The sequence below is a fragment of the Pelodiscus sinensis genome, chromosome 2 (genome assembly GCF_052426305.1).
Source record: "Pelodiscus sinensis isolate ZL-2025 chromosome 2, ASM5242630v1, whole genome shotgun sequence".
Classification (NCBI taxonomy): Eukaryota; Metazoa; Chordata; order Testudines; family Trionychidae; genus Pelodiscus; species Pelodiscus sinensis.
In genome coordinates this window covers 258,340,318-258,354,040 of record NC_143053.1, presented here as the reverse complement: position 1 = coordinate 258,354,040, position 13,723 = coordinate 258,340,318, and the positions used below count along the sequence as shown (strand labels likewise).

Sequence of the window (13,723 nt, the reverse complement as noted above, 5' to 3'; positions counted from 1 at the left end):
CCCTCAGCCCCAGCCAAGCCCCCTCCTGCACCCCAAACCCCTCAGCCCCAGCCGAGCCCCCTCCTGCACCCCAAGCACCTCAGCCCAGAGCCCCCTCCTGCACCTCAAACCCCTCAGCCCCAGCCCAGAGCCTGCACCCAAACCCCAAACTGCTCAATTTTGGCTCCACCCAGAGTCTACAACCAGCCGGATCCCTAACCTGCCCCTCACTCAACCCCTCTGCCCCAGCCCAGAGCCCCCTCCTGCACCCCAAACTCCCCTGCCCCAGCCCAGAGCCCCCTCCTGCACCCCAAACCCCTCAGTCCAGAGCCCCTTCCTGCAGCCCAAACTCTCCTGCCCCAGTTCAGAGCGCGCATCCCCACCCGGAGCCCTCACCTGCATCCTGCACCCCAACCCTCTGCCCCAGCCTGGAGAAACTGAGCGAGGGCAGGAGAGAGCCAGCACAAGAGGGAGGGAGGATGGAATGAGCAGGGGTGGGGCCTTGGAGAAAGGGCGGGGCCTCCTGGAAGGGGCGGGGCAAGGGGCTTGGTTTTGTGCTATTAGAAAGTCGGCAGCCCCTCCCTTACCCCCCCCCCCCCCCCGTGACCCTGGGCCTGTCCGTCAGGCCGCAGCACCTGCACGACCCAATGCGGAGAAGTGGGGGCCCTTCCGCCGTGCCCGTGGAGGGGGTCGGCCCCGTGCCCCACAGCGTGGGATGCTCCAGGCTGGCTGCCCTTAGCAGGGTGAGACGAGTCTCCTGCGTCACAGACTGGGGAAGGGGAAGTCCCCCCGGCAACCCGCCAGCCCCACAACTGACCGCCGGGGCGGGCGTCTGCCGCTCCCTCTGAGGCTGCCGAAGACCCTAGCAGCCAGGGCCACCCCTCCGCTCCCCACGCGGCGTCCCCCCACTCACTCTCTCGGCAGGGCTCGCATTCGGTGTTGGAGCTGCCACACGGGACAGCCACCCCGTAGCCCTGGGGGCAGAGGTCACAGCAGGCCCCCAGGGAGTCGAATCGTCCGCTCGTGCAATCCAGCTGGGCCCACACCTGCAGGGGAGAGGGGTGATGAGACGGCGAATGAGGCAGGGCCCACGCTGGCCGGAGAGTAGCAGGCGAGGTGTGTGGGGCTGCAGCAAGAGACCCTCAGAGAGCCACCCGGGGAGCCAGCAGGGGAGAAACTATTCCCCCCCCCCACTAGGGACGTTAGAGATCGGTGAATTGAATAGTCGAGTAACCTCATCAATTCTTCTCGGTTAGTCGACTATTCGATAGGCCCTGGGGGCGGAGCCAGCAGTTAGGGTTGCCAGATGGCTGAAACAAAAATACCGACACCTCTCCCCCCCCCCCCCCAAAAAAACCACCAGGAAAAAATTTTGTTGAAGGAAAAAAGGGGGTGGGGGACCAAAGTTGTGTGTGTGTGTGTGTGTGTGTGTGTGTGTGTGTGTGTGTGTGTGTGTGTGTGTGTGTGTGTGTGTGTGTGTGTGTGTTTTTTTTTGGTAAGACTCCAAGAACCTGGATCAGTGCTAGGGGTTACCAGGTAGTCATTTAAAAAACAAAAAAACAGACACACTTCATGGTGAGGGGGCGGGGGGAGAAGACTGGCCAGGAAAGGAGCTGTGCTGGCTGGGAAGGGGGGGGCCTGGAAACAGCTAACGGAGGGGGCAACAGGGCTGGCCGGGGGAGATGGGGGGGCAACGGGAAGCAGGGCAGGTTGAGGGGGGGGTCGGGCGGAACGGGGCTGCCTGCGGGATATCGGGGGAGGAAGGACTGGCCGGGAGGGGGTGAGGCTGGCCGGAAGTAAGGGGGACGGGAAGCAGAGCTGGGGGGGGGGGGTTGTTTGGGGCCGTGGCACTGGCTGGGAGAAAGGGGGGGCGGGAAGTGGAGCTGGTGAGGGCGGGGGTGCAGCAGCGCTGGCCGGGGAGATCAGGAAGAGGAACGGGCCAGCGGGAAGCACAGCTGGCGGGGGAGGGGAGGGGGTCATGGGGCTGGCCGGGAGGAAGGGCAGGCGGGAAGCAGAGCTGGTGAGGGTGGGGGTGCAGCAGCGCTGGCCGGGGAGATCAGGAAGAGGAACGGGCCAGCGGGAAGCACAGCTGGCGGGGGAGGGGGCAGGGGTCGCGGGGCTGGCCGGGAGAAAGGGGGAGCGGGAAGCAGAGCTGGGGGGGAGTCCAGGTGGGCTGACCGGGGAAGATCCGGAGGGGAAGTGGGGGAGAACCGGCTGGCTGGGAAGGTGGGCGGGTGAGCAAATTGGCCAGTGGGATAGGGACTGACCCAGGCACTTGCATGAGCGAGGAGGAGGCTTCCCCTCCCCCTCACACTCCACCGACTGAGGGCTCCCGGCGGCAATCGCGGCCACGCCTCCCAGCCGGGACTCCCAGCCGCTCCCCCGCCCCCGCCAGGCTTCCGTCAGGCTTCCGTCCAGTGCGCAGCCAGAAAAGTCAGAAAATACTGGACATTGCACGTGTCCGGTATTTTCTGATTTTTTTACCAGACCGAGGGCGCAAATACCGGACTGTCCAGTACAATACCGGACACCTGGCAACCCTACCGGCAGCCTGTGCGCTCCAGCCCCACTCCCGAGGGGCCCCCTGCCACTCTGCGCTGCTGCCTCTGGATCAGAGGAAGCAGCATGGGATACCCGGCGGGAGCTCGTCCGCGAGGGAGCCAGTTTAAAAACCAGCTCCCCTCGCGGACCAGCTTCCTGTTGCCCTGCGCGGCTGCCTCGGGCAAGCCAGGATGGATCCAGCCTGCTAAAATATGTACCTGGGCAGGAGGGGGGGGATGCGTGTAGATTAACCAATACGCTTTTTCGGGGAATCGACTGCACTGCTACAGCCCTAGCCCAGCCCACCGCCTTGTTCTTCGGCATGGGCCTGTCAGAGGGAGATCCGTGTCCCCCCCCCCCCCCCCCCCGTGTTGCCCATGGGTTTCCAAGCACCATTACGCCGGTAATCAGCCAAAAGCGCCACCGGCTCAGCTGAGCACCAGTCCCGCCCAGCCTCCCTGCTCGGCTGCCCCCTAGGGAAGGGCTGACTGGGCACAGGCTATGCTGTGGCACGGGGTCTCCCTGGCTGCGTCCTGCCCTTGGCTGGGCTCTCGGGGCCTGCCTGAGCATGGATCATCGGGGGGCGGCTCCACTGGCCTGGCCCTGGCTAACCGGGAGGGCCCCCTCCTAGCCGGAAGCTGTGTACTCTGCTCCAGCCGGCAGCTGGAGGTTCCTCTCCCCACCCCTTCTACCGGTGCCCACGCCCTGTTTGCTTCCTTCGCCCGGCCCTGCCTCCCCCCTGCACCGGCCTCCAGCCCCCTCTCCTTCCTGCAGGCTCTCTCGGCTCAACACTTAACACTACAGCTGAAGCCGGCACAGGCCCCGGATCTGGGTCTGGCACCCCAGCCGGCGAGCTCTCCAGGGCAGGAGACAGCTGATCTGTGCTGCGGGCACTGACAGGAATGCAGTGGGGACACTGAGGCACGGCGTGGCAAAGCCCCACGACTCCGAGTCCCAAGGCAAGTCAGTGGTACAGCCCGGCCCTGAGTCCAGGTCTCTTGACTAGATCCAGCTGCCTGGTCCTGTCTAGGCTGGTCGGTCACAGCTGATCTTGCTGGTTCCCCTGCAAAGTAGCCCCAGGTAGCTCAGATGCCTCCTCTCCCTTCCCCCTCTCCTCTCCTGGGCCCTTCCTCCTCCCGAAGAGGGTCTCCTCCCCGCAGAGGGCTCTCTGGGGTCTGACACCTGTGTGAAGCCCTAAAGCAGTTTCCATATCCGAGCAGAAATCGGAGGAAGGACAAGAGGCCCTAAAGGCAAAGAGGGCCCCGGTGTGTGTGTGTGTGGGTGTGTGTGTGTGTGTGTCGGAGAATCCTCTTCTAACAATGCCTGTTTGTTCCCTTCTGATCTTCACACTCCCCCTTTGACAAGTCTCTGTGAACAGGCGCAGGATGATTCATCTGCCCACAAACACAGCGGGGGGCCCAGATTAAAACAGAAATGCCCCTCTGGTTAATATCATCTGGGCGGAAACCGTCAAGGATTCTGGAGTAAAGGGCCAGGTCTGAGAGTCATTAATAAGAGCCGGGGACAAAAGCCGAAGAGGGCAGATTTCAGAAGCTTTGGGGAGGCAAAGCTGCGTAGGATCAGAAAACACAGGGGTGGAGGGTAGGAAAATAGAGTTGCCTCGTTCCCTTAACTTGTTTGTGGGGCCTTGACCGGCACTCACCGTGTTCCACATTTCAGAAGTTACCACCCAAGCGACATCTACACCGCGGGAAGAGGAAATGCAAACGAAGCACTCATTTGCAAATCTCACGTGCTCGTTTGCATATTCTCTTCCGATCCTTGTTGCGGAAGGTTTTTGCGGGGGAAAAAAACCCCTCAGCGTAGATGGGGCCGTTTGTCCGAAAAAACCCCTTTTGCGCAAGATCCCTTGTTCCTCAAAAAAGGAGTTTTACAGGATCTTGCGCAAAAGGGTTTTTTTTCCAACAAATGGCCCCATCTACACTGCCGGGTTGTTTTCACAAAAACCTCTTCCGCAAAAGGGATCGGAAGAAAATACGCAAACAAGAGCGCAAGATTTGCAAATGAGCGCTTCGTTTGCATCTCCTCTTCTGCAAAAAACACACAGTATAGACATAGCCTCTCTCACAAAACTTTTTTTGGGGGGGTGAGGTTGAAAAAATGCAGATCCAGGGACACCGAAGCTTGTGTCTTGGCTTCAACCAATTGCTGAGGTGAAAAGAAAATTAGTTAAAAAAAAAAAAAAAACCTGTTTCGATTTTGTTTGTTTCCAAATGTTCTTTATGTACAAAACAGTCCAGACTATTGCAAAGATGCCAGAAATGGACAAAACATTTCTTTGGACACAAAACAAAAATGTTTGCCTACTTTTCCAGTATGCAGAAAATGCCCCCCAAAATTTGGATCTGAATTCCTTCCACCTGGTTTTTTGGAATTGCTGGTGAACTCAAAACTCCAGCAGGCCAAAATTCCTGTTCTTTGCACAGCTCTAGCGCGGACCGCATTCTATGTGCTACATTAAGATGCCCTGAGGTGTGCAATATCTTTGATATGCCAATATGACAGGTAGTGACTAGGTTTATTGAATAGTCATGTAACCGCAGGAAATCTGTGGAACTCATCGCCACAGGATTGGAGCAAAGGGACAGGGCAGCCAGTGTACTCCTGGCCCTAATCCCTGCATGTGACTCTTTCTGGGCCCCATCTCCTGTTTGATGAGGCATTATGGGAGACTGCCTGGCTTTTCCCAGAATGCAGCTGGACACCCAGAGGAGTAAGAAGCACACTGACATGGTTATGCTCACTGCCAGCAGCTCAGACTTGCTGTGTTTGCCATACAGATAGCACCTGGAAGGGCCAAGCCTCCAGTAGCCCAAAGAGAGTGCAAAGAGTTGCCCCGAGAAAGGGACATAGCGTATTTGTTAAAGCCCAACATTTATGGTGCATCCCAGAACCAAGGCCATCTCCCCTCACATAGCACAGACCCCTGAAGAACCAGGCTGCAGCTGGGTCGGAGCGCGGGGACAGTGCGAACAGCTGTCTGCAAGTTTCTGCCAGCCAGTCACCATCCCACCCATTAGCCCCCCATAGCCGTACACCCAGGTGTAACCTTTTGTGATTTCCTAATGAAACTGACCTGGATCTCGCAGGATGATGGTCAGAGTGGAGGAGCCAAAAAGAGAAAAGAAAAGAATCCTCGGAAGAACTAAAACAGAACTCCCCTAAGGGGGCACAGAGGAACGTTTGAGGGGTGCATGGCCGGGGCTGGATCCCCACACACATGGGGGGGTGCAGAGGGGGCCCCGCCCAGCTCTGATCCAGGCCTGCCCCCCATCTGCGTCCACCCCCCCCCCCCCCGGGAGCTGCAGCCCCACTGTGGGGGGGAGCTGCACAGAGCTGAGGAGGAGGGCGGGGGGAAGGTGAAAAGTTTGTTGAGCACTGAGCAGCAGGGACGGACGGAACAGAGGAGGAAAGAAAAACCAAGACAGAAGGGAAGAGGGAAGGAAACGGCCGCTCGCACGAGAAGGAAACCGGTGCCGAGTGACATGAGAGAAAAAGCCCTTGTCTAGCTGACTCCCCGAGCTTCGCGCGAGCCAGGGCGCCCTGGGGGGACCGCAGAGCACACCTGTTTAAAAACGCTGCCCACACAGGAGTCCATTGTGTGCTCCCAGTGTTTCCGACTTTCCGTTTGCCCACAGGCGGCGATGGGGGGAGAGACGGGGGCGGGGGAGGTTAGATGCGGGGGGGCCCCTTGCCACCATCCTGGCTTCTCTGATAAATGTCAGGAGACCAGTGGCCCCTCCCTTTACAGCCCCTACCCCAGAGCTGGGAGGGCAGGCTGGGGGCTGGCAGGCAAACGGCCGCTCCCCTGCTTGGCTAACATATCCCCCGAGCATTACAGACAGGGCAGGGAGCGGGCCCCAGGCCTGGCCTTGCTGTGGGCCTTGGATGCTGGTTCCTGACCCCGGGACTCTGCCAGTAGCCTCCTGACTGGCCCTTGGGGGTCCACGCTGGCTGCCCGTGGCCTGGCGCTCACGGGCCCTTGCAAGAGGCATGGCTGGAGGGACTACGCTATTGCCTCCTTCCCTTGTTGTTAGATGCAGATTTCTCCTCAAGCCTTTTGAAATTCACTGGTCCGCAGCCCCGCCCGGGATGTAAGAGTGTCGTTGATGAAACCGATTAACCGATAAGCAAAAACGTCGAGGTTAATGTGATGGACTACGCGCGTTGCCCAACCAGTACATTTTTTAGCAGGCTGGCCAGCAGCCCGGCTCGGTTCCGGGGCGTGCCGGGTCCTGGTGCTCAGATCCCGCCCCTAGACAGGGGCTGTTGCCACCCCACGCTGCTGCCTCTTTATCAGAGGCAGCAGCGCTGGGCAAAAAGCAGCCAGCCTGCCAAAGAAGCTGGTTTTTAAACAGTCTCCCCTTGCGGACTAGCTCCTTCCTTGCACCCTGCGCTGCTGCCTCTGATACAGCGGCTGCCGGCCCTGCCCCCGGGGACCATCGAATCGTCGACTAACCGATAAGAATTCACAAGGTTACTCGACGATTCAATTCACCGATCTTTAACATCCCTCCCCCCTCCCCACCCACACATCTCCCAGTGTAAAACGACGGCCACGGTTGAGACAAGGCCCCCGTGTAAACACAACTACACGCTGGCGCGTCTCACGGCTGGTGCGTCATGGACGCACGGTGTCTGGGAAGCACACCCACAAACCCCCTGGATGTCAGGCGCCACTGAACGGATCAGAATCCAGACGAATGGCGAACTAAGGCCACTATGCGTTGTCTGAAGAAATATTTCTTTTTGTCTTATACGTGCTACCTATTAATTTCATTTAGTGACAGCCCCCCACCCCAATTCTTGTGTAATGAGGAGTAAATAACTCTTCCTTCTTTATTTTTGACTGGCATACCTATATGCAGGTGTGTGACCACGTTCTGTGCTGAAAAGCCCCTGTGTGTGCCTGGAACTCCCTCCCTTCACACTTGTCCGCATGAGACTCTCTGGCTCCCTCTCCACTGAGCATTGTTGCACAATAATATATGTAAATGAGGCATGGGGATGACTATCGCCACGCCTCATTTGCATACTTAATGAGCTGCAATTTTTGCGGCACGGGCTTTTGCGCAAGAAGGAGTTGTCTACACTAATTCTTCTTGTGCAAAAAAACCATTTTGTACAATGCCGTTCTTCCTGAAAATAAGCAGAGTAACAGCTCTGCACAAAAGCCCGTGCCACAAAAATGGTAGCTCATTAGGTATGCAAATGAGGCATGGCAATATTCATCCCCCGCACCTCATTTGCATATCTTATTGCGCAACAATGCACAGTGCAGATGGAGCCTCTAAGTGAGTCTCTCTGGCGCTGTGTCTACACAGCAGCGTTATTTCGGCATAACTGACGCTACTCCGAAATAACAGTCCGTGTCTACACTCCAAGCAGTTATTTCAACATAATATCAGTCTCGAGGACTTCTTACTCTGACTCCTGTAACCCTAATTTTACGAGGAGGAAAGGCAATTGGAGGAAGTGTGTTCTCCCTTCCTTCCCTGTTGTGTAGACAGCGCCAAAAGCTGAAATAAGCTATTTCCACTTAAGGTACGCAAGTGATGTAGCTCCGAGTGCGTAGCTTATCTCGGCTTTAGCCCTGCTGCGTAACCCTGCCCTGGGTGTGTGCGCATCTTGCCAGCTCTCGTGACCTTACCACAAGCCTTGGGGTAAAATTCGGGGTGCTAATCTGATGAGATTTGCAGCAGTCGTTTTAAAAAAAAAAAAAAAAAAGGAACAATTCTGGCCCTCCTGTTACAGAAGAAAGCTGGAAAATGTGACCCAAGCCTGACTCGGAAGGCTCAAACTAGACAGCAAAGAAAAAGAAGCTGCTTTCTTCTTATTTTTTAAAATCTCCAACCTCAGGACTTTTTTGGAGGCGGGGGGAGGGAGGGGGGAGAACAGACAGACTCCTGATTTGTAGCTGCTTGAGGCTGGCAGCACTGTACGCACTTGTGTGCACGTGAATATTACCGTGTGCATGTAGCTCTGTGCACGTGCCCGTTGGCAGGCGCGTGAACAGGCCAACCTTCGCGAGGGGTGGGGGTGGGCTGAACATCCCATGCCTAATTGCTGGCAGGGGGGCCCACAGACTTGTCAGGTCCCTGGGCAAGGTGCGGGGTGGGAGGGGCTTTGTGCTCCTGAAAGGGGTGGGGCTAGAAGCAGCCAACCCATAAGCTCCTCCCCTCTCCGAGCCCTCAGAGCTACTCCAGCGAACACCCAGTGCTCCAGCGGCAATTTAAAGGGACCCGGGGCGGGGGGGGGGGGTATCTGACCACTGCTGTAGCAACGGCAGCAGCCCTTTTGAATCACCAGGCCCTGGGGCAGACGCCCTCTTTGGAAACCCCCAACCCCAGCAGCTGGCCCGACCGCAGGATGTAAAGGAAATTCCTCACATGCAGACGAGGCAAGCTAGGGATCTTTGAGAGGGGCAACCCACGGCCCTTCGGGTTCCCATCCCCCCACGGCCACCTCAGCTCTACCATTACTGTGCAGAAGGGCTAAGCTACGCCCTTCTTCGCCCCCTCTCGCCTTCTGCCCCACGGCTCCTCCCTGCCGGCTCCAGGGCTGCAACAGGCCGCTTCGCTTCCCCGGAAAGCAGCCCAGCTGCGAACCACGCAGGAGGGCGTGCAGTGAAACTCCCTGGCTGGCCCGGGGCGTGCTTTTCCATCCCGCTGGGGCCGATCCCTGCAGCCGGGACAAAACCGCACTGTCCCGCGAGGTGGGAGCCCGGCTCTTTTCCCCACTGGAGTCAAAGCTTGTTCTAATTAAGCCAAAACCTCTCCCCCCAGCTCACTCCTCTCCCCCCCTTCCTTAGGAGACGATCACATTACAGTGACTTGATCCATATTTGCTACAGGGATTCAGCTGGCTGCATCTTTCAAGAAGCGCCGCGCCTTTAAATATTTTCCCTCTGTATCCAAGAACAAAGACATTAATTGGCACCAGGCATCTGGAGATGGTTAATTATCATCAGGGCCTCTTAAAGGCACAGCGCCTACAGAAAGCAGGGGTGGGGACAAGCCGAGGGAGAGAAGCCGCAGCGGTGGATTTGCTTTAATATACATTCCTCAGTGTCCATGTGTTTTCAAACATCCACACAGAACACAGCCCTGTTAGAGCCACAAAATCTTCCTGGCCATCCAAACAGCCCAGCCTGTTCGCAAAGGCCTTTATTCTGGCTGCCTCCAGGTGTTCGGATTCCCAGTTAAACTCTTTAGCTGCTGGTCTTCCTTCACCGTGGCAGAGCGTTAAGCGCTACCTCAGGAGCAACTCCAACAAACGGAAGAGGAAGCCAGGCTGGCTCGTGGGCTAGGGCCTCTAATCTGAGACATGGAGGTCGTTTCCCAGCTCTGCCACTGAGATCCGGTGTGCCCTTGGGCAAGTCACTTAGCTGCCCCGTGGCCTGACTCCTCACCTTTACAATGGGGTTAATAACCCCACCCTGCCTCGCAGGGGGCACTGTGGGGAGAAGTACGTCCACAATTATTAAGTGCTCCGTGACAAAAAGGGGGCCGAATCAGCATCAAAGGCAGACCCGAACAACCCCAGAGGGACACGCGCCACCTAAACCTTTCACCCCACTTGCACAGCAATCTAGGGGGGGGTTCCCCTATAGGTCTCCCAAATACCAGCCGGTCTTAGTTGAGAACTGACCGCAGCCCAGGTAAATGTGGAGACAACTGCACGCCACAGTGCCTATGTACATAGCACATCCTTTCGGACGCAGCCTCTGGCCCCGCCGACAGTGTCTGCCTTGAGGTTTGATCCAGATTCGAGCTGGCCCAGCTAAGGCCCAAGGAGAGGAATAACCGGCTGGAGGTCAGGGCTTGGATTCGTGTCCTTTGTGCTGCGCTCTGACACCTGGGTAATGCCGTTTTCTGCACAGGGCCTGCGTGAGGTGTGGGCAGCCGGCTCCCCCGCATCTGGCCTGGTGCTTTATTATTGCCCTTCCGGCCTGGCCCGGGCGGCGCCTCCTTCCTGAGGTGCGTCCCGAAGCTGCGGGCTGTGCCTGGTGGACTGGCAGGGGATGCAACTCAGCCCAGCACCCCTGAAGTCAGCAGAAATTCGGACCATTTCCCCCAGCCGAGGACTTGGCTCCTTGGTGACCTCAACCCTGTTTCTTTAAAACCCAGCACCCAGCCTCACTTAAAGAGGCTGCGCTTTTTTTTTTTTTTTTTTTTAAACCTCCACTCAGCTCTTTTCCTCAGGTCAGGAAAGTGCTCCAAACAAGGCCTTGAAACACACAGAAGAGCAGCTGAAGCAAGAGGCTGTCTCATGTGAGGCATTAACCCTCCATCAGCAACCACGGGCCCGCCCCGCACCCAGCACAGGTGTCCTGCAAGATGAGCAGTCAGATACAGTGGGGATTATACTCGTCATGAATAATGCTCGGCACTTCTGCAGGGCTTAGTTTCTAATTGCAGAGTTTGGCCCTCCCCCCCATTTTTTTTTCCAAATGGTGGATAAAACAGAGAACTTCCTATCCCCCACCCCCCACCCACACTTGCGTTCTTACACAGTGGCCTTGTCTGCTTCCTGGGAGCTTCTAAGTGTGGTCGGAGAGCAAGGGAAAGATTTTCACTGGGATGTAAAAGCGGCACGGACCTTGCGGGTTACTGAGTCCGGACCCTTGCGAGGGCCGGGCACGCCAACGGATACACATGGATCACCCTCCAGCTTCACGCGCCCGGGGGTGTCTGCCCCACAACTCCGTCCCAGGACATTGTTCCAGACCCTTGTCAATCCCACAGAGCAGCAAAGTGGGCTGGTTCAGGGTTGTGCACTTAGAAGCATCTGACCAGGATGAGGGGTGGGTGGCAGGGGCCTGGGGACACCAAACATCGACTCCACCCCCAGAGCTGGAGCATGTCTTAGGCAGACTCGGGATACTGCCCAAGACTCCAATCTCCGCACATGTCGCGGGGCTAACCCAGAGGGCTTCCAAACAGAGACAACCGGGTGCAAAGGGCTAGTGCCGCTCACAGAATCCTAGAACCGGAAGGCACCGAGAGGTCAGCAAGTCCAGGACCCTGACCTCACAGCAGGACCCAGCCCCATCTAGACCGGGGCTATTCAACATGCAGCCTGTTTGCCACCCACGGTGCAGTCTGGGTTCACGTGGGCTCAACACATGGGATGGCAGGAGACAAATCGCTTGATCATTGTCTTCGATCCATCCTCTCCGGGGCACCTGGTGCTGGCCACTGTTGGCAGACAGGATACTGGGCTAGAAGGACCTTTGGTCTGACCCAGTACGGCCGTTCTCATGTTCTTATGTGGCCTCGACTGGGAACACGATCCCATAATGGCGAGTCCACAGAAGGGTCTCCCGTGGATGCGTGTTTTAGCGGTTACGTTCCCGGGCTGTCATTGCTCATTAAAAGTGCTGCCATACGGGTGGAAAGTAGGTAACTATCGAATGTTGCTAATATCAGCAGAATTGACTTCAACGGGGCCTGCGTGTGTTGTAGTCTTGCCTTAATCTTTGTATTCATGCCTGTCCGTGTGAAATAAGCTATTTGCATATATTTGCATGTTCACGTAACCACACTTAAATTGTGGTCCTCGGCATGTGCTTCCAAAGTGGAGTAGCCCTGTTCTAGACTGTCCCTGGCAGGCGTCTAACACTCAGGTTTGGCCCAGCTGACCTTTCATCACAACAGAGGGGTGGCTCGGCCAAAACTGGGGGGCGGGGATGCGACACTGCATTAGGTCACAATGCTGGCCGTGGGGAGCAAAAGCTGCGTATGGTGTGTGTGTGGGGGGGGGGGGGAAGGGAGTGCAGGGTTGGTTTGCTTGGCCACCTCCCCCTTCTAGGCCTCTGCTCAGTATTTTTCCACTTTTAGTTGGGTTTGAGTTTTTTTTTTTTTTAAGGGGGGGATGAGTTGGCCACCTCCCCAACCTCCTTGTGGCCCTGTTAAAAGTTCAGTGGGGGCCAGATCCCACTGAATTCAAGCTGGTCACGCATGCCCAGTTACACTTGCATGCGAATGCAGGCCTAAGGGAGAGGAGAAGGGGGTGCAGAGGGAGCTAGTCTCGGGGCTGTTCCCTAGGAACGCTGCAAAGAGGCACATGGGAGATTTCCCTCATCTTGCGTTTAAGGGCACAACGGTCCGGATCTGGAGGAACCAGGCTGTGAAATTCCTGTGGTGCTCCCGCCGCTCTGCTCCCCAGCCCCGCTTCCGAGCAGACACATCTCGCACGAGGGCGGTGACTCAGCCTTTCGAAATCCAGCGGCCCGTCGCACATGCAGCACCATTGCAGCTGAGCGGGTTGGCATCAGCTGGGAAAACTAGCTTTGGTCTGCACACGGCTCAGCGCTCTCATTCCAACGTGCAAGACTTTGGGGAGCGGGAAAAAACAAAGGGCCAACACTCGGGGAGGGCGGAGGAGGGGAGAATATTTAGCAAGTGGAAAATGGCCTGGAAAGTAATTGTGAAAATTGTCACTAGGGTTCCCGAGCTCCACGTGCACACTCGTGCCAACCATTCCTGATTGTGCAGGCACATGCCCCGAGCATTCCTGCTCTCCATGCACACGGACGCGCCGCACGCGCCTGCTCTCCGTGCACACGGGCGCGCCGCACGCGCCTGCTCTCCGTGCACACAGACGCACCGCACGCGTCTGCTCTCCGTGCACACAGACGCACCGCACGCGCCTGCTCTCCGTGCACACGGGCGTGCCGCACGCGCCTGCTCTCCGTGCACACGGGCGCGCCGCACGCGCCTGCTCTCCGTGCACACGGGCGCGCCGCACGCGCCTGCTCTCCGTGCACACGGGCGCGCCGCACGCGCCTGCTCTCCGTGCACACGGGCGCGCCGCACGCGCCTGCTCTCCGTGCACACGGGCGCGCCGCACGCGCCTGCTCTCCGTGCACACGGGCGCGCCGCACGCGCCTGCTCTCCGTGCACACGGGCGCGCCGCACGCGCCTGCTCTCCGTGCACACGGGCGCGCCGCACGCGCCTGCTCTCCGTGCACACGGGCGCGCCGCACGCGCCTGCTCTCCGTGCACACGGGCGCGCCGCACGCGCCTGCTCTCCGTGCACACGGGCGCGCCGCACGCGCCTGCTCTCCGTGCACACGGGCGCGCCGCACGCGCCGGCTCTCCGTGCACACGGGCGCGCCGCACGCGCCTGCTCTCCGTGCACACGGGCGCGCCGCACGCGCCTGCTCTCCGTGCACACG

The 13,723-nt window shown here is 58.3% G+C and overlaps 1 protein-coding gene across 2 annotated transcripts in view; it reads right to left on the bottom strand.

Moving 5' to 3' along the window:
• LOC102462804 (tumor necrosis factor receptor superfamily member 16-like) overlaps positions 1-13,723 on the bottom strand; it is a 46,400-nt gene that overhangs the window by 19,350 nt on the left and 13,327 nt on the right. For both annotated transcript variants that reach the window (XR_016348989.1, XM_075922981.2), the window contains exon 2: positions 893-1,025. Coding sequence is in view for 1 of the 2 variants with exons in the window: in XM_075922981.2 (XP_075779096.2) it covers positions 893-1,025 (133 nt within the window). In the remaining variant the exon portion in view is untranslated. The remainder of the gene's footprint in view (positions 1-892; positions 1,026-13,723) is intronic.